Source organism: Falco rusticolus, chromosome 10 (genome assembly GCF_015220075.1).
Source record: "Falco rusticolus isolate bFalRus1 chromosome 10, bFalRus1.pri, whole genome shotgun sequence".
Classification (NCBI taxonomy): domain Eukaryota; kingdom Metazoa; phylum Chordata; class Aves; order Falconiformes; family Falconidae; genus Falco; species Falco rusticolus.
This window is the reverse complement of record NC_051196.1, coordinates 31,621,854-31,641,895: the sequence shown is the minus strand read 5'-3', so window position 1 is coordinate 31,641,895 and position 20,042 is coordinate 31,621,854. Positions and strand designations below refer to the sequence as shown.

Here is a 20,042-nt window from a genome sequence, read left to right as displayed (position 1 = left end):
AATCATAAATCAAAAAGAAAACATAAAAGCTGGCCAGTTCTAGATCTGAGGGCAGATTTTCCTGCCAGCTCTGCCCTGCGTCAGGATCATCAGGAAGAAAATGGGAAAGTACGAGGGCTAGGAGAGGATCCCCCCTCCGGACCCAGGTAAACCTCAGCGAGCACCGCAGAGGTTGCCAGTCCCCGTCAGACTGCGGGGAGCCCAGGCAAGAGGCACATCGCAGGACACTGATGCACTATCAAGATGAGCAAGAGATCAAAGTCAATAGAGCTGAATTTTCTCTCTGCTCTTTGCATCACCTGAATTCTCACCATTGGAGGCTAAATAAAGCTGAGTAGGGAGGAGAAAAAAGGGAAAGCAAAATAGCACCCTGACTTAGTACTTCACCAGCATTCTTTGAGGGCTTTAAAACATATTCAAAATATGGGTCAGCTGGCCCCATATGAAAAATGTAGAAAAATCATGTTCAGGAGAGAAACCTTTCTCTTTTCACAGTTAATCAGCTCTGTGGAGAATTACTACCTCCACGCAGGTCACTCGTAGAGTATCAAATTGGAGTCAGATGCATTGGATAAAAAAAGCAGACCCCACTGAGGAAAGTTCTCTCCAGCTTACAAACCCCATGAATCACTGGCACAGAGGGAAGAAGAAATTAGAGAGGAAGAGTGTGGCAATACAATCAGCTTTGGAGACAGGATGGTACGCCTGTCTGACCAGACTGTGCTCCAGGTCTGGATCCACCTCCTCTGTTCCACTCCCTCTCCTTAATGGCATATATAAAATTTTGCACAAATAGTAACAAATCAGTTAATCCCCCCAGCCATCCCGGGCAGGAGCTGAAGGGTGACAGCATCACCACCACGGCTCTTTTCAAATAGCGGAACGGACACAAAAGCTTTTGCCGGGCACTGCCGGGGGCCGCTGGCAAAGCAAGGATCCGGCATCCGCCTGGCGCCTGGCCCCGCGGCTGCCCAGCCCTGCTGGCAAATGCACCTTCCCTAGGGGCCCAAAAGAAAGCACAGGGCTGACCAAGAGAAAGCTGCAGGGATTTTTATCTTGCCTTTCTTTAACTGCTCGACAACATGGGTGAAAAGTTACCATGATAAAAAAAAAAATGAGTAGGAGAGTCCTGTGCTGCCTTAATACCACTCCAGTGGGCTGGGGTTGTGTAAGTTGCTTTATAGCTCAGGTAGTGGTGCGTGATGGAGAGGATGGGCAGATGGATGGTGGAGGACCTGAAAGAAAAAATTCAGGCCATCAAAACAACGCAACTGCTTGACAGAGGTTCAGCTCAGCCAATATACCCATCCACCAGAGACTGGGAGCACGTGTACAAGTGTGTGCCGCATGCTGGACCACAGGAGCTCTACAAAGCTTTTTCTCTCAAAATCAACTTTGTAAGTTAAAAAAAGCTTCAAAAGAATAATAAGCCATCAGTGTCACAGTCTGTTCTTTCTCTCACGAAGATACAGACTGCTGCTAGTGCGGAGGGCGAGGGGATCAGGAGCACATTCCCCCTCCGAGCCGTGAGTCACGTCCCTGCCCGGACAGCCCCTTCTCCGATCCCCCCGGCCCCCCTCGGCTCGGCAGGGTGGATGCTGGGCTCAGCCTCCAGCGCTTCCCAGCCGAGCGCACTCTGTGGGGGCTACGCGCTGGTTCACTCGGCTTCCCAGGACTTCAGCTGGGAATTAATGTGTAATTAATTTGTTTCCTTGTAAACTCTGTTCCTACCACCCCATTTCCAGCTCCAGCAGCAGCCGTAGCTGCCCTTGCCGTGCCCTCCCTGTGCTCCATGGCCATCCCTGGGATCAGACCTCACTCCACTCCTGGGCCATTACTCTCCATTACTTACAGAGTAAGCTTAGCTTATTGCAAAAGAAAGGTGCCGCGTAGCTCCCAAAGGGACTGCTTTGGGACACAGCTTGCGCTTGGGCCAGGGAGAGGCTTTATTTGTCTGTAGTGACCCTCACATAGTGAACTCTGGGTTACAAGTGAGCTTTTATGCTTTTATGGCACTAACTTGGTTTCCTATCAGCTCTGATGGGAGAGGAGGGTTGCAAAAGGTTATCGCTGTTTTGCATCTTGCAAAACTGGAAAATATCAATTTCCTGCAGACATCAAGGCCTAGACTAAAAAAAGTTCACTCAAAAAAATGACACCATATAGCTTGTATGCGCAGTTTTTACGTATACACACAGTAACTGCAGGCACAGAGCAGCCACTGTCCAAAAGTCATGGTAACAGCATACCCAGATTATGCAACAGTATTTTCATTCCTGTTTGTTGCCATACTTGTATGAGTTTTCTTTCATGTCTGTTTTTCCTCTTAGTGGTCCTATAGGTCTCCAGCTCACATCTATCTCCAAAAAAACCCTTATTTCAGGTCTGCACTTATGGCATTAGTATGCAAAACAACTTGTTATTGGTGCAAACTGAAGTCAGGCTGGTAGCCCTGAGCTCGCAAGCTGGCTCCCCACTCCCACAAGAGAAATCACTGATGATAGTCAGACACCAAAATAAACAAAAAAAACGTAACTCCATCAACAACCAGCGATTCCCTCAAAAATCCTAATGCTGCACATTCTGCTGATGGAATGCCTCTATTTCCATTGCATTTGTCTTTCCCTCTTCCCTTTTATTCCTCTTTCTACAGCTTATTCGCATGCTGCTTGTGTTTGTGGCACTTTGGTTGATTCCCAAAAAAAAGGTGCAGAGCAAGATCGGGCAGGTGCCTGGAAGCGCCTGGAAATGAAGCTGTTCCTGGCAGACCTGGGGTCAGTCCCCTGAGGCGACAATTCATTCTTATAAGCAGGAAGATTCAAGCAGCAGAAAGACCCAGAGTGAGCAACTGTCCATCCAGCATGCAGTTATAAATATTTTCTGTTGAAAGAACATTTTTCCCAAAGATAAATGTTTTCCCGGTGCTCATGATGGTGGCAGAGAGACCTCCAGTGGCTGGGTGCACCCACCCTGCACAGCCCCACCGCCTGTCGGTGCCCCCAGCAGGCCCGGTGGGGGGTCTGGGGGGATGAAGGCCAACACAGCCTCTGGGGCTGGTGGGGACACCCCCTCTGGGTAAACCAAAGGGCAGGACATCACTGCTTCTCCCGGTGTCACACGGAGCTGTGACCATCCTCCGTGTCCGGATCCATTGACAAGGGTGGGACTGAGCACTGGGCTGCTTTGCCAGTGGTGGAAATACAAAACAAGACAGTCACTCTGAGTTAAAAAGAAGTTTGGGTTTCTAGCCTAAAAGATCATTTACCTCTTCCCAAAGATTATTGCTTCAATTTCAATTCAAAGAGTAATATTTATTTTATTGGTTTTCCTTTTAAACTTAAACAATCTAAACTGAGTTGCAAGGACTTTTTACAAAGTCAGACCAAACTCTGAAAGAATACTGGTGGCTTTAAGCTGCATTTGCAGCAGATAAACTGTTCATGTAACACAAAAAAAATGATGAGTCCTATTTTCCTTATGAGAATGCATGCACATTAGGCAAAAAGCCCAAATATTAATAATGCAATGGCAAGTTATATCGATAACATAACGATTCAGTGTCACTTATGACCATGCAGATGCACTGAAAGCTAACACAGCAGCAAGCCAAGCTATCCTCAGCCAAACCAAGACTAGAAACTCCACCAGCCTCGCGAACCAGCCAAGGAATCAGCGCTTTTCATGTAAAGAGCTGCTGCCACAGGCACAACCAGCAATACAGCTGAGGCTGCAAGACGTGGGGTGGATGCTTTGCAGGTCCAGGGTGTCCTCTTTGCTGGACATGCACCTGCTGTGATTTTTCCACCCTCCAAGAGCAACAGCTACAGCAATCCATGTAGACACATCAGGCTGACCAAGAGGAAACATCAACAAGCTGTAACACAGATGTGCAAAAAGTAACACTTACATAACAAGGGAGAGTTTTTATCATGCCGTGAAAAAGCAAAACATTTTGCTTTTCATTACCAGTCATGTTCTGCTTTGTTTTGAAGCTCCATCACAGAGCAGATTTCGGCAGAGGCCAGTTGAGGAGTCCCTGCTGGAAGGCCAGTCCCACGCACTGGCCCCCGGGAGGGCTGGCCTCGCCGCAGGCTGCAGAGCCCGGCTGCACCGTGGGGCTCCATCTCAGAGCACCGCGTCGGCCGCAGGAACTTGCAGTCGAGCAGCTTTGTTTCTCCTCCTCTGTCCCACAGGGAGAGCTGCATTTTAATAAACAGAACGATAGTTGGAAACAGACTTCTTCAAAGGGATTTACAAACATAATTCAATCCTGGCATCACCGGGAGACAGTCAAAGCAGTGTTTGTACAGATGGGGGATGGCGGGCAGGGGGCTCAGGCGTGCTGCCTCCCCTCTGTTGGGCTGGGACCGGGGGCTCCGATCAGGCCTCGTTAGGGGACTTGTTAGCGCACACCGTGACACAGGGCCTTGCACCAGCAGCCCACAGGCCACCCTGGGGATCACTTTAAGTGACCCTGTGCCACCCGGGCCGTTGCACTCGCTCTCTGTGCAGGTAGGAGAGCATGCCACTGCCACGGCTCCTAACGTCCCGCTGCTCCCTGACCCCAGCCCGGGCTGCGGGGCGGGCTGGGGTCCCCCAGCCATAAAAACAAGCCCCCCGGGGGGGTCGCAGGGAGTGCTGGGGCCCCGCAGCCAAAGCTGTGGCTGGGCCGTGGAACCCGGGGCCCCACGCCGGGGCCGGGCACTCGCCCAGGCGGCTCCTCTGGCAAGAGGTGAATGCGCGCCGGGCACGGGCAGCCCGCAGCGCTAGGACACTTGCGCGGCCGCGAACCGCCCACTTCAGTGTTATAAAGCGGCAGCGCTGCGGCGGCGCCACCGCACGGAGTGAGCCCTCTGCCGCGGCAGCGCATTGTGGTTCTCGGCGGCGCCGCCCGCCACCCCCCCACCCCCTCCCGCCTGCCCCGGCCCCTCCTAGCGCGGCCCCGGGCTGGGGTCTGCTCCGCTTTAAGCGAGGAGAAGACCCTCCATCCCCACCTCCCCTGCCAGGCAGGGCTGTGCCCGCTTTTGTGCGCTTTCAGACGGAGCAGCACCGGCAGCGCAGCGGATCGGAGCATCTTGCCCGACGACAGAGCGGCCCAACGCAGCGAGAAGTCACAGTTCCTCCTAAATCGTGGGCTGAAGTAAATGATAAAACTCACACACTCACCCAGCAGACTGCTCACGCCCCAGTCCGCTTGCAGTGCAGAGGACTGATCATCTTCTAACCCTTCTCCTGTGGGGTTTGTAAGTTTTTCCTCTGGGCCATCTTACCATTCACACTATTAGATACAGTAATCCAGATAATCAAGTAATACCAATTAAATGTTAGCGAAACACCCAGCACCACTGCCTGCCTCTGCCAAATGCCTACCGAGGCAGGCAATCGCAATACAGACGGTCCCTCTCATAAAGCTCCAAAAAAGGAAATTTACAGAAAACTTCTTGCTTAAAGTGTAAGTTTCTCAGCAGAATACTGCTCTCAGTTAACAATTTTTATACTTGCTTAAGGAAATACTATCAACTGAAAGTTAGAAAAGCCAGAATTACTACTGGGAGAAAATGAATGTGTCTGTATTTACCTGTAGCACTGTATTTACCCCATGCCCTGGAATTCAGTCTCCTAAAAATTTTCAGGATGTGTACAGCCATTCATAATTGATTTAAGTGCTTTGTTGTACGTCTTCTGCGAAAAGTAACACATTTGTTTTTCACAATTACCTTTTGTAGATGCTCTGGTATCCCCCAGGTCCCTCCTACCTCCCACAAATCCGTGGCGCACAGGCTGAGGAAGATTACTCTGTATGATTCTAACCACACAAAGAAGAGGGCTAGTGAAATGACACTGTGAACTACTTTTTAGAATAAACATTTAACATTTAAGAAAGTAGCGACCTTTAGTTGTTTCTCTGGTGTCTGTGCTCCCATCTCACAAATACTTTGGTTACTTTATGACACAAACTTATTCAAATTTATTTATTTGAAGATACAGTTATTAAAATAGCAATCCGTCAAATAAAACCAACTGGAAGTATAAACAGCCGTATTTGCAGAACCCAAGCAGTAAACATTTCTCCATCCCAAAACTTGCTCTCTTCTACCCAACCATGGTTCTCTTCCTTCCCCTTAGTCGTACTTCATCCAGCCTTTTGATCACTGGACCAGATTTTTTAGATGTAGCTGCATAGGTCTTTAGCAGAGCTTTAAACATATCTTCAGTGTCTGGATGGGTGCTAAGGAACGCTTTTTCCAGAACATACAAATCAACTCCTTTATCCTCCGGAAGACCTGAAATAAAACTGAGTCCAAAGTCTATCAGCACCAAGTCCAGCTTCTCCGTGGGTGACCGCAGAAGTATATTGGAAGTTGTGAGATCCCCATGGATAAGGTCTTCATCGTGCATTCTTGCTAACAACTCACCCATCTTCTCTGCTAGGATAAGGAGGCTACTGGTATCATTTCCACTCTGTTGTACAGAATTAATATAGTCTTGAACGGTAACCGAGTCAACAATATCTTCAAGATATATGGAGTTGGTGGCATAATCCACAAAGTAGACCACTGGAGCTGCAATCCCTATTTAAAAGGGCAAACAAAACACTACTGGTTAATGTACAGGATTTTCCAACTTTGACAACAAAACACACCTGCTACAAGTCTTAAGCAGAAATGCCCACTGAGATCACCCCCAGCCACCAATAACCCACGTCTAGGAAAGCCCCCTGCCAACCCCTTTTCCAGCCCAGGTGCACCAGCCTCCAGCCACAGAGGAGTTGGCCGCTCCAGCCCGGTGACAGGCTCAGCCCCTCCCGGGGTGATGCTCCCCACCATGCGCCCCTCCGGGGGGTGATGCTCCCCGCCAAGCCAGGCACGGGGGCTGCCGGGCCGAGGCCAAGCTGCGCTTTAGGGCGGCACAGCAGGCCGCCCTGGGATGCGAGGACACCACCGGCACCCCCCGAGATGAAGCAGGAAGGCCGCCAACGGCCCGGCGTTGGCTCTGAGCGCCGTGCACAGCCGGGGGGCACTCGGCGCCCAGGGGTGTCCGTCCCGTCGGGGCAGCCGCGCCTCACGCCGCCGCCGGGCCCACCTGCCCGCCGGCACCGCAGCAGCGAGCGCGCCTCCTGCGCCGTGCGCCGCCGGCTCAGCCGCTCCTCCAGCGCCGGGTGGCGGTACCGCTTCGGGACGCGGAGCTTGGCCACGGCCGGCCGCCCCAGGAAGAGCCCGCGGTAAACGTGCGCCTCGGCACCCTGCTGCACCAGCCGCAGCCCCGGCAGCGGCGGCGGCGGCGGCGCCTCAGCCGCCGCTGGGCCCGCGGCGGCCGCCTCGGCCATCGCGGGCCCGCCGCCCCCGCCTCAGCCGCCACGGGGCCCGCCGCCCCGGGCTCGGCCATCGCGGGGCCCGCCGCCCCCGCCTCGGCCGCCACGGGGCCCGCCGCCCCGGCCATGCCAGAGCGCAGGCCGCCCGCCTCCGCCTCAGCCGCCGCCATCAGAGGGCACCGCCGCCACACAGCGCCTGCGCGCCGCCGCTTCGGCAACCTTCGGCAGCCCGGGCCGGAAACCTACGAACTGCCCAAGCTCCGCCCCCGCCGCCTGTACCGCTCCGCGGCGCCCTCGCTATAGCGCGACCTGCGCCCCACTTCCTTCTTCTCTTCCTTGGTGCTGCCTTTTCCAAAATCCTTCTTCATGCTTCCCCCCTTACGGGGCGGCCCTCTGTCCACCTCTGCCGTGGTGGGGGGTGCGGAGAAGCTGCAGGATGGCAAGACTTGTGCCCGAGCCATCCCCAGCCCGGCATTTCCCTGCGTTTCTGCCAGTGCAAGAGCGAGACCTGCAGCTGCCGCAGAGCCTGCAAGCTGGATCTGCATCTCTCCAAGGCAGCAAGTGGGGTCTTGTGTTCCCCTCGAGGTGCTGCCAGCACCACCTTGGAGCTGCCTTCCCGAGCATCACCCCTGGGACACCACCGGGGGCATCACCACCAGGATGCTCCGGCACTGGGGCATCAGCACCAGGACATCCCCCCCAAGGGCTCACTGCAGGCTCTTGGTGCTTCATGTGCCACAAGCCTTCTCTGGAGGTCGTGCAGAGCCACCGCAGCTGCCCACTTCGCGGCTGGGGGGGCAGAAGGGGTCTCCTCGGGTCCCCATGTCAGGCAGCACCAGCCCGGCTGCTGGCCCACACCACTCACGCGGTGGGTCCGGTGACTCCCCCTTCCCCGAGCAGCCAAGCCCCACATCTCTGTGTTAGTAAAAGATGGACAAACCTCACTTTCTTGGGAGCTGTGTTTGGGTTTTTAAGGCACCCTGAAAACCCACTGCTCTACTGGGAGACCTGCACATACTGCAATTTATGCTCCTTGGAGGAGAGATGACACTTCAGCCCAGTCCATGTAAATATGTTTTCAATTGTTGCCTTTGGAGGTGCCACAAGTCCATTTTGTCCTTGTTTTCTCATCCACAACATTTGTTTCCTTTTTAGAACATTTATATTTTATTAACACATTCCATACAGCTTACTTGTCATTGCATGGTGGGATCATGCCTGGCAAATATTTATCTTGCTTCAGTAACAACTTTTAAACAACCTTCCCAAGTTTTCAATGATACGAGTAATCCACCCCGCAATCCTGCCCACCCGTGGCATCCTCCTTTGGCTGCCCTCGCTGTGGCAGGGCTGCAGAAGCCTGACAGCTTGGCCAGGGAAAGAGATGCGTTCCTGGGCTCTGCGGCTGGAATTTGCAAATGCCACAAACAATCAAATAAACAAAGAAGTTTTCCCCTTGTTGTGGGCAGATTTTATCTAAGCATCCGTGCACAGCCTCCACAGATGTACATATATAACCTATCAGCAAGTGCACACAGATGCCCTCAGTTCATTCTTCTGGTAAATATGATGGCCCTCTCTCATGCTGGCCAAAAACATCCTCCAGAGCTTTCAAAATACAAAAGAAAATATTTTTGCTTTATTTTTCCCATTATTTTATTTATTTAAATTTTATCTTCCCTGTGATTTCACTTATTCTTTTCTCTTTGAATGCAATAAACAGTTGACATAGCCCTTGGAAACCATCTAGAGCCATTTACAATATTTATGGTATCACCCAGTATTTTTATTGGAATATTGAATCACCCCAGAGAACTGCACTGAAGCCACAGACTCTTTGGTAAATTGTTTAATTATGTAACTTTGTTCTCCTGGTGACAAGCATTTATAAACTCTCCTTTTACAAACAATGTAATTGAGTTAAAAATTGCAGCGCAGCAAACCAAGCTCATGGAAACCAAGGCAGATCCCATGGGCTTCCTGCTGTCCTGCCGATCCCTTGGCACTGGGCAGGCTGCAGCGCTGTGGGCAGCTCTCCCCTCACCCCCTGGCTTATTTAAGGATGGAGGCTGGAAATGGGTTGAATTTGGCTCAGGTGGCTCCTTGCACCCAGCTAAGGCATGTGTTGGCTCTAAGGTTGTGTCCCCAACCTGCAAAGTGTGGGCACAGGGATAAACCCTCCCATCTGTGAATTCACAGCTCTGACTCTCATCACAGCTCAGAGCTTCGGATCTTGGCCAATTCCCCCCGGAGAGGATGCTAGGGCTGTGGCAGGCTGTAGGGACCAACCACCGAGCCGAGGGGTGTGGGGATGCAGGGGAGCACCCTGGGCTGCTGCAGGCTGCCACACTGGAAGCATCCTTAAAATATTCAGGAAAGAGGACCAGGACCCATGGGGCAACCACCAGTACTGACCAGCATTGCCAGCGAACCCCTCCCCGGTTAGGATAACATAAAAAAAGTAATGCATGCAGCCTGATGTTCATAAGGAGGAAACTCTCTGGGCTGTGAATGAGCATGCAATAAATGCAGGTGCCTGATGAGCTGGCTCTGTCCCAGCCGGCTGTAACACTGGTGCTTGCTCATGGATTGTCATTTTCAACAACAACTGAATTGAGCTCAGTCGGTTTGGACCCCTGAACCCTTCCCTAAGGGTCGATTGTTATTAGAGAAAATGTGCTTGAGTGTGTGATGACCGCTGCTGAACACCACCTTCCCCTTTCCAGGATGGACTTTTTTCTCCTCTCATGTTTGTATTTTAATTTGTGATTTTAAAGCCTCTTTTAGCTTTTCCACCCCAGAGGTAGAGTGTAACGTTTTCAGTAATCACAGCCGGGTTGTTTCCAAATGCAGGCTGCCCTTTCAAAGGCTCCTCAGGAAGCACATTCCTGTGGCTCAGCCCTGAGGATGCGCTGTGCTGATGGATGCAGGAACTCGAACCCCACCGGTCCAGCAGCCAAGAGCGAGATAAGGATCAGATGGGGAAATGGCACTGCCAACAGACACGGTCTGGAGAGGAGGAAAGCACTGCAGGAGGGAACGAGGTTAGAATCTTGCCCACAGGCATGAAGCATGAGCCAGTCCCGGTAGATCAAACCCTGCCAGACCTTCTCATGCAGAGCTTAGGGACAAAACTTCAACAGGCCCAGAATACCTGGTAACCATTAATGGTATAAGAAAGGTGTACTTTAAAAACCCCGAAAGAAGAATTTTTTCCCAAATTATCCTTGCTGTACATCATAGCAGGTTTTCACCTTTTTTTTTTTTTTTTTTTCCAGAGGACCACCATGCCCAGCCATGCGCAGTGTCGATGCAGCAGCTGCACTTGTGTACATTCTGATGTCATCTTTTTGGCCACCTTTTGTAAACATACCATAAAGCTCTGCCTACACTTCCCAGGACCTCACCTCCTTGCTGCCAGTGCTAATGATGTTTATTGCCCCACCAGAGAACAGGAAGCCTACAGAGAACAGCGGGGTGGCAGATAAACGAATGCTGAGTGACTGTGGAATAAAATATATTTTCTTCCTTCTGAAGTCATTTGAGAAGGAAGGAATTGTTGAGGCAAACTGCAGACCATGTAGCCAAGAGTGGGTTTGCCCAGTGGCTGGTGAGGCCTGTAGATCCCCCCTGGCTCTCTGCCTGGCGTGGTGGGGAACCACGCATGGATGACAGCTCCTCCAAGTCATAACACAGCTCACCCAAAATGCCTAGGCTTGAGCTCCGGGGAGTAGCTATGGGAGCCAGAGATCATGGGCAAGATCACACTGCAGCCCCAGCACCCAACCATGTTCCCAAAACATGAAACATTAGCCCAGACACATAGCTGTAGTGTTTGCTGCCCACCATGAACTGGCCTCATAAGCAGGGTCTTGGGGGAGAGAGAAAATTGCAGTCATTTCTCCCTCTGAGCATCATGAGAGCTGGTCATGATTTCAGAGTTCTTAAAAGTTCTTTATTATGAATTACAAATCCTATTGAAAAGCTCTTTCTATGAACACCATTGGCTTTTGTTGGCTGGGGTTCATTGAAGCCATTCTTCCCCAAGTGTGTGATCCCTGTTCAGCTGTCCGTTTGTATCTGATACCAGGTTTTAGAAGAGGTATTTTTACATGCTTTATTTCCATTGAAATTAAAGCATATGAGTGGGAAGCATTTATTTAACCTATAAACCAGGCAGATTGTTTGAAACACTTTTAATATTCACTATACTTTGAGAAGAAATGAAACCAAACCCTTCGATCAGCTGCTGCTCATGTTGCAGGCCAGATCTCCAACAGACTAAAGCTGAAGGTATGTGCATGATTCAGTATTGCCCATCTTAAACATCCCAAAACTATGACTTGGAGCAAAAAAAGTTGGCACCATTGGTCTGCAGAGCAGGGATGTTTAATGCATCCCCCTGCTTAGAATAATGATTCTTTAAATATCTCTCTTAAATGCCCCATTAAGTTAACATGTGGCATGAAAAAGCTCTTTTTTAAAAAAAAAACACATATGTTCCTTATTCTTCACCCGACCTGTTCACTTTGGCCTGTGTCAGAGGGATGTGCTGGCACCACAGGCATGGTGGTCACTGGTACAGACCTCCCCCAACTCAACCCTGTACTGTAGCAAAAAGCTTTACCAGCACAGGCTCCACAGAGTGCTGGAGCTGGTGTTGTTAGAACCACCTGATTAAATGAAATATTGCCTGCAGTCACGTCCCGGCTTGCCATGCAGCTTTATGGTCATTTGCACTTACCCTTCAGCCGCAGCCCCAGTCCCCGGCTCTGGGAGGGCTGTGCAAGCCCACCGCCCACACCGGCGGGGTTACAGCACACTTGTGAACATGGGGTGCACATCACCCCAGTGCAACCCACCCAGCAACTGCAGCTTGTGTGAACAGCACCAAGGCAGAACATTTGCGTGGAGTTTTGAAAGCACTTCTAGGCATGTCAGATCTTGTAAAATCCTTGGGTGTAAAACAAACTGGACTTTGGGGTACATGAATTTAGCTTCAGACTCTGGAAAAAAAAAATTTGCATCCAAGTGCAAGTCCTGGGGTCTTTCATGAAGTAGCCAGCGGGAAAGTTTCTGTTCCACTCAGCAGAAAAAGAATGTTAATTGGAAGGGAAGTTGAATACTGAAATGCTTTGCCTAATGGAAGGAGATAAGCTCGAGAGACCAATCCGTTCTTTCCCATAGCAAAGTTAAGAGCACAAACTCAGTCATCATGCTGCTTTTTTTTTTTTTTTTTTTTAAGCCTTCAAAGGGTCACTCCTTTCCTAGCAGGCTGTCTTTGGCTTCCCGGCTGAGCTACCCCAAAACTCCAGCACACCGCCCATGGCCCGCGGGTTGTGTGGAGCCTTTCTGGCCCAGAGGAGTGGCGCTCCGCATCACCGACTCCTTCCCGGCTGCAGCGGGATGTACGGGGACAGAGCTGTCCCTCCGGCTGCCAAAGCCGTACCCCGCCACGTCCTCGTGTCCAGCCGGGTCAGCGATGTACCCCGCTGCAATGTCCTCGGCCACCCTGAGCGGGCGACCCGCCGCCCCCCGGTACCGCACTCCTTCCCCCCGGCCCTCAGCACCGGCCCCCGGGGCCGCGCCCAGCCCGCCCGGGACCCCTCGGCCCCCCGAGGGGCGGGCAGGGCGACTACAAGCCCCAGGCTGCCCGGCCGGGAGGCAGGGCGGGACCGACGTGGCGTTGCGCGGCTCCGGCCACCGCAGCCCGACCGGCTCCGCCCCGATCCGCGCCCGCCGCCGCGGAGCGCTGGGGGCTGCGCCCTGCCGCGCCATGGGTGAGTGCCGGCCGGGCGGGGGGCGCGGCGGGGGATCGGGCCGGCGGTGGGCGGGCAGCCGGGCCCCCCCGGGACGGGGCAGCGCGGCTGGCACCGGGCGGAAAAGTTTCCCCCCCCCCAACCCAAAGTTTTCAATTTTTCCTAGAGCCTGGGACTCCCCCCGCGCCCCCGCAGTTTTTTCGCACTGCCAGCACCAGCGGCAGCAAACCGAAGCAGACGAGTAGTTCCCCGCGGCGCAGCCCCGGGGCCGTGCCCGCAGCGCGGCGGGGGTGGGGGGTGGGGGGCCGCTTGCCGTGCCCGTGGCTGTGGGGCGGCCAGCCCAGCCCCAGCCCGCGCAGCGCCACGGGGTTCTGCCCCGTCCCGGGGTCCTGTTGCGTCCCCGGCGTCCTGCCCCGTCCCGGGGTCCCGCCCCGTCCCGGGGTCCTGCCTCGTCCCCGGGGTCCTGCCCAGTCAACGAGGTCCTGCCCCGTCCCGGGGGCCTGCCTCGTCCCCGGGGTCCTGCCCGGTCAACGAGGTCCTGCCCCGTCCCCGGGGTCCTGTCGCGCCCCTGAGGTCCTGCCCCGTCCCCGGGGGCCTGTCGCCTCCCGGAGTCCTGCCCGGTCTCCGGGGTTCTGCCCCATCCCCTGGTCCTGCCCGGTCCCCGGGGTCCTGCCCGGCCCCTGGAGCACCCTCCGACCAGAGCCTGGCTGGAAATCGCCTGGCACAGCTCCTTGCAAGACCCACCAAACTTTCTGTCCCCATGCGAAGTTCTGAAGAGCCCTCAAGTTCCCCAGCTCCATCAGAATAAACTATATGCAAAGCTGGATTTCATAAGCTATTACAGCTCATTAGGTTAACGAGAAATACAGCACGATCTGATGGCATCAGCAGTGGTATTTACAGCAGGGCTGTCTGTATCTAATTGAGTTTATGGCTTGAAATGGATGGCATGCCAACTTCACCGCAATGCCTTTTGTTCTCAGTGAGCAAATATTTTTTCTAATTATCTGCGTAATGTGTACAAGGAGTGATAAAAGCAGGGCAGGTAGTCACACAGAGCACGGTGGGAGGGACTGGCATGTGGCGGGGACAGTCTAAGCAACACAAATGAATCACAGAGGGTTATGGAATAAACACAAATATAAATACAGCCATCACTGAGAAATAATCATTTCTAGCTGTAATTAAAGGCCAGATAGAGACACTTCCTATTAAACACAGCTTGTGAGGGGAAAAAAGCCCTTAGGCAGGGTGAGGAAAGTTTTCCATGGTCTGGTGGTTGTGTCCACATTTTTTCCACGTATGGTCTACCAAAACTGTGAGTATTGCTAATTAAACAAAGCCAATGTGTGAATACAGGTAGTAGTAGTATATGCTGGAAGCCAGCACAAACTTCTAAGCTAATGCACTTTACCTGTGCCTTCAAAACCAGGGGGGATGTCACTGTCACTGCTGTTCCCAAAGTCCCCGTGTCAGCCCTGACTCTCACGCCACGTGCAATCCCTGCTTTAATGTGGCTAATGGTTTACCCATGGTCACCCCTTCATCCTCTCCTGGGGAGAGAAGCATGTGCAGCAAGCACCTGGGTTTTGTAGCGTTGTTTAGGGTGAGTTGGTTCGATTTGCTTTTGCTGTTGGTTTTTTTTCCTTATTTTAGCTAAACTTACATACTTCCTAAACTTGGATGCTCAGCTCCATGGGAAGGGCAAGGTCAAGGAATTGCTTGTTGTATTTGGGGCAGGCAACAGTGAGCTCTTCAGCTCACAATAAGTTTGTCCTGTAGTCCTGGACCAACCTGAGAAGGTTGTGCCTGGCTCTGGGATCCTGGGCACTGTGTGCTGTAGAAGGAGAGATGAAGAAATCAGGGCCGCCCCCACAAAGTCATGCTGAGAGTGCAAGATTAACTGGGAGAAATCAGCTTTTGCAGGCAGTGTTTTTAACAACAGGGTAGGGAGTAAGAATGCAGAGCCTGTGGTGAAGGCTGACTGCGCTACATGCACTGAAACACGAAAACGATAATGCAGAACAACTCGGAGCCAGAAAGCAGGAGCTGCATTTCCAGCCCAGAACAGGTTTTGTAATTGGAATCAAGGAGACCACGTCAGATCCCCCCATACAACTCCAGGCACTACAAATCACTGTCTTCCACTTCAGTGCAAGCCTTAACTTTGTTAATGAAGTCCTGTTTTCACAGTTCTGTACCCCAGATGAGTGCCCCTGCAGCTGGTGGAAGCATGTGCGGGCACGGTGGGTGGTGGGACTGTCTGCAAGTGCCTCTCCACATGTGTCACACCGAGTGACGTGTCGGGAAATTCACCGTCATGGCTTTGTAGATGGAAAACTTTGGGTGTCCTGGGAGAGCTTTTTCCAGGCTGTGTGTGTGGATTGCTTGCTGGCTAGCACCGGACGACTGAACCTGGCATTACTTGCTTGTTTTCCAGGTCGTGCGCTGCTGGTCCTCCTCTTGTCTGCAACAGTGTCTCTCCTGGGCGGGCTGATATTTGGATATGAGCTGGGGGTTATCTCCGGTGCACTGCTGCAGTTGCAGATAGACTTTCACCTCAGCTGCTTCAAGCAAGAAGTTCTCGTGAGCGCCCTCCTTATCGGAGCTCTCCTTGCCTCGCTGGTGGGGGGGATCCTCATTGACCGCCATGGACGGAGGAGAGCAATCCTGGTCAGCAACTTGGTCCTGTTGGTTGGCAGCCTTGTTCTCACACTGGCGAGGTCATTTACCGGGCTGGTCGTTGGGCGCATGACCGTGGGCTTTGCCATCTCTGTGTCATCCATGGCCTGCTGCATCTACGTCTCAGAAATGGTGGCTGCTCACCAGCGAGGGCTGCTGGTGTCTCTCTACGAAGCGGGCATCACTGTAGGCATCCTGCTGTCCTACGCGCTGAATTACATCTTTGCGGATGTGGGTGAGGGCTGGAGGTACATGTTTGGCCTGGCCATCGCCCCAACGGCCATGCAGTTCCTCAGCATCCTCTTTCTCCCTGTGAACCCTGTTAAGTTAAGCTTGTGGGACTCAGACTGCCAGAAGGGCCTCATTCAGTTGCAGGACACTGAGGACAGAGCAGCAGCAAAGCGGGAGCCCTATAAGGAGAAGGATTACTCATTTCTTGACCTTTTCAGGACAAGAGACAATATGAGGAGGCGGACTCTGGTGGGCCTGGGGCTGGTGCTCTTCCAGCAGTTCACTGGGCAGCCCAATGTGCTGGGCTATGCTTCCAAAATTTTCCACTCAGTGGGGTTCCAGAGCAACTCCTCAGCAATCCTGGCCTCTGTTGGGCTGGGGGCAATCAAGGTGGTGGCCACGCTTGTCGCGATGGCCTTTGCAGACAAGGCTGGCAGGAGAGTGCTGCTCATGGCTGGCTGTGTGGTGATGGCCATCTCCGTCACCACCATTGGCCTCACCAGCCGCCTTGCTCCGCTGGCCATGGCCAGGGACTGCAAAGCAGCTGCAGACCCCAATGCATCCCACAGCTTCACCCAGCACCCCCTGACCTCTGTATCCTCTCCGCCTGCTGTGTCACCCATCCCACCAGCACTAGGTGCTGTCAGACATCAGGCGGGCTCTGGTTTTGCTGCCACGAGGAGCCTTACAAAGGCTTTTGCCAGTACTCAAAGCAGAGAGGTTGTTCCCGATTCTTCCCTCACTCAGACAAGGGGCTTGGTAGGTCAGTCCAAGAAAGAGACGGTGGAAAGCACAGGCCCTCCTTTCAGTGGTGCTCCCTGGGTGGAACATATGGTCTTAAATTGGATTACGCTGCTGAGCATGATGGCTTTTGTGAGCGCCTTCTCAATTGGATTCGGACCAAGTAAGTATGGTATCTCCTTGCACTGACCCAGAGAATAAAATCAGGGCTGATCTTTACAGTCTGCTTGAAACATTAATTATGTATCTGCTTTACCAAGCAGCTCGGTGTCTGAGAACTGGAAATATGTCCCCTTCTGCCTGCTGAATCATTTTCTAGCATTGCAGCTCTGTCAGCTACAGGGCTGGTACAACAGCACTAGCATGACTTTCTTTTTCATGCTATCACTACCCTTGTTAATGTGGTTTTTTTCTGCGAAGCTCTTTGGAAAATCAGAGCATCCCACAAGCACTACCTAATCTTCCTAGCACCCTGGTGAGGAGAAAAATACAGGGTTGAGGACAGAGGGGCTTCTGCTGTGTGATAATGTCAGTACAGAATCTCTGAAGTGAATCTCTTTGAAAGTTTCTCAGTATCAGTTGGTCTTTCTCTGAAAGCGTTATTTGTTCATCAGATGAGAACAGAGATTAGCTGTTGCTTCCCTGTGAGCTCTGCTGTTTTCTGGCATTTATTGTTTTAAATGCCTTGATGGGAGAAAACAGCACCTAACTCAAGAAAAAATGTAAGTGAGCAAGTCTCGTGGCTTTGACGGTGACCCTGTAAATTATTTCAAGCAAAATAATGCTGGGATAGGAGAGACTTCTTTAAGATGTATATTGCTTTAGCTCTGATTTTAGCCCAAACGCAACATTGTCTCCCTAATCCTACCCTTTTCTCATTTCTTCACAAAGAGCATGACTTGACAGCAGGTATGCCAGACCTCTTCCATCTCCCCTGAATGTAACGACCAACTCTCCTGCTTTCTTCCTTGTGTCCTGAACTTGTTCCTTGGTATTTCATTCCTCTGTGGAGTGCTGAACATGGAAGTTTTGAAGCATTCTGCTGTGACCTGACTCTGAGATCAATGAATGTTTGACCCCACCAGCAGCAGGTGCTGGGTGAAGCCAGAGTTTTTTAAAACCCCTGCTGAAATCTCCGTTGCCCATTTCCCAAATAAATTGTTTAACCCCTACACTGTCTTTCTAATCTCTCTAATGCATGCAGTGACCTGGCTGGTCCTCAGTGAGATCTACCCTGCTGGGATAAGAGGAAGAGCCTTTGCCTTCTGTAACAGCTTTAACTGGGCTGCTAATTTACTGATCAGCCTCTCCTTCCTGGACCTTATTGGTAAGTGGCCATCCCCCCCATCCCTCCGTCTCCCTTGTCTGGTTGGGAAAGGTGGTCACCACAAACCATTTGGGGATTAAGTGGCATTTTGAACTCTGGGGACTTGACACTGGAATAGGTGTGACCCTGATGTCTCTGAGAGCAGAAAACCCAGGCACCAGCAACACTGGTCTGAGCCTCTCCCTCACCTGATCATAAAAATCACCCGCTGCCCGCTGGGCTGTACTGCAGTATCAGCAAACCCTGGAGCGTGCAGCTTCCACGCCGGTAGCTTTACAACATTTCTTTCTAGCAGAGCTCTTGACTGGGGTGCTCAGCGAGCACTGCCAGGCCCTGGAGCTCGGCTGCCTTCTCCTTCCCTCCGTGGTGCTGCTGGCAAAGCCTGCTGTGAGCCATCCTTCTCTCTTGCTGATCCCCAGTCCAGGCCTTGCAGATAAGGAGCTCCTCTGCCTTGTTTAACGCTTCTCAGAGTAAAATGCCCTTGTCAGGCACCAGTGACCACCTCGCAGGAAGCAGTCGGCTTCCTTTGTATCCTGTGATGTGACCTACCTCCAACAGAGCCTTCATGCGCTTGGATCTCTCTGCAGATGCCATCGGCTTCTCTTGGATGTTTCTTCTCTATGGACTGATGGGACTGATGGCTGTTATATTCATTTACCTTTTTGTTCCGGAAACAAAAGGACAGTCCTTAGAGGAGATAGACCAGCAGTTCTGCAGGAAACGGTACGTGTGCTTTTGTCCCAGCGTGAGCGCTGGCTTTGGGTGCTTCCCAGCAGCAGTCCCTGAGCTCTGTGGCACCGGGCAGCTCAGGGCTGTTGCAAAGTCTGGTTCACTGCTGCTAAGAAAATCCCAAGTTTGTGGCAGGGCCATGGGGTGGGGTGTGCGAGCTGTAGCACGGTTCATCAGCGGGTCACTGCCTTGAGCCTTGCGGGCGTGCTGCTGGAGGGCACTGGTGACACTGGGGAGGAGAAGGGCTGCAAAACAGGGTTTGTAGTTGAGGGGAAGCAGGACTAGAGCACAGGGTAGGCAGGACAGGACTGTGAGAAGGCAGGAGGGGATGATAGTCCTGTCATTTCACTTTAGGGTAATCCCAGACCGATATTTCTCTGGGGCAGAGAAATCCCCTGGTGTAACACAGGCTGTGGGCTCTCACCTGCTCATTTCCATGCAAAGCCTGTGATGGGCTAGGGAAGATCAAGAGGTGTGTGCAGTTCTGGTTGTGAAGGAGGTGGCAGGGCAGGCATCGCTGTAGCAAAGGAGGTTGGAGCACGCAGCCCACTGGGGGTGGCTGGGAGGGGTAACTGCTGTAGCCCCCTGCCTGGCTCCTGGCTCCCTGCGAGCAGCAGCTGCCGCAGCTGACCCTTGCCATTGCTCAGCAGGGCGTGGGAAGGAAACATGTTCAAGCAGAGACGTGGAAGAGGAGCTAGCTGCACACACGCACAGTACCGGAGAGTGGAGCACGCCAGCAGCACATGAAACTGATGACATGCCCACAGCATCGCCCTGAGGAGCGGAGCAGGGTCTGCAATCAGGACAGTTCTTTCCATGACCTTTAACTAGTGACCTCTGCTCAGAGATGGTTCTCCTTGCAGTGCCTTAGATTTTGGGACATGCTTATAGCTGTCCTTTGGGTCCTTGAAGAATCCTTGGTCTCAAGCAGGGAACATGTCCTCCCTTTGATATCTTTTATTTTTCACGGTTTGTATCTCCTATCATTTAAGAGGTTAATGTTTTTTTACACAGGAATTAAAGCACAACTTTTACTGACAATGCTCTCCACCTGTGCAGTTCATTTGTAAGCAAGGTATATTATTTTCCAGTTCTTCAAAATACTCGACACTTTACAGAGGGCACAGTATCGCAGGAGGAACGTGCCAAGCACTCAGCAGCACATATTGCTGTTGTTCCCCTCTCTAACGTTTATGTAGGAACCTGGAGTCTGAGATGGGAGCTAATGCAGATAAACACTTTGTTTTAGTGGAGGCAGAAT

General features: G+C 52.4%; 2 protein-coding genes and 1 long non-coding RNA gene across 4 annotated transcripts; 1 reads left to right on the top strand and 2 right to left on the bottom strand.

The window, feature by feature from the left end:
* Positions 1-3,290: 3,290 nt before the first annotated feature.
* On the bottom strand, positions 3,291-4,755 carry LOC119154827. Its single transcript, XR_005106546.1, has 2 exons — positions 3,967-4,755; positions 3,291-3,874 (listed from the first exon to the last, which is right to left on the bottom strand). It is a non-coding gene; the product is annotated as an uncharacterized LOC119154827 (long non-coding RNA).
* A 1,193-nt stretch (positions 4,756-5,948) lies between these two features.
* TP53RK (TP53 regulating kinase) lies at positions 5,949-7,396 on the bottom strand. The gene is made up of 2 exons (XM_037403337.1): positions 7,084-7,396; positions 5,949-6,572 (listed from the first exon to the last, which is right to left on the bottom strand). The coding sequence occupies exons 1-2, from the start codon at positions 7,325-7,327 to the stop codon at positions 6,094-6,096; spliced, it is 723 nt and encodes a 240-aa protein (XP_037259234.1). The 5' UTR covers positions 7,328-7,396; the 3' UTR covers positions 5,949-6,093.
* A 5,618-nt stretch (positions 7,397-13,014) lies between these two features.
* Positions 13,015-19,822, top strand: SLC2A10 (solute carrier family 2 member 10). Of its 2 annotated transcripts, XM_037403035.1 has the most exons (5): positions 13,015-13,092; positions 15,512-16,888; positions 17,930-18,052; positions 18,640-18,775; positions 19,432-19,822. In XM_037403035.1, exons 1-5 carry the CDS (start codon positions 13,089-13,091, stop codon positions 19,526-19,528), a joined length of 1,737 nt encoding a protein of 578 aa, XP_037258932.1. In that variant the 5' UTR covers positions 13,015-13,088; the 3' UTR covers positions 19,529-19,822. The 2 variants fall into 2 exon arrangements, 1 of the variants encoding a protein (XP_037258932.1); XR_005106565.1 differs by lacking the exons at positions 18,640-18,775; positions 19,432-19,822 and adding an exon at positions 17,617-17,816 and having other exon boundaries at positions 17,930-18,013.
* The last annotated feature ends 220 nt before the right edge of the window (positions 19,823-20,042 follow it).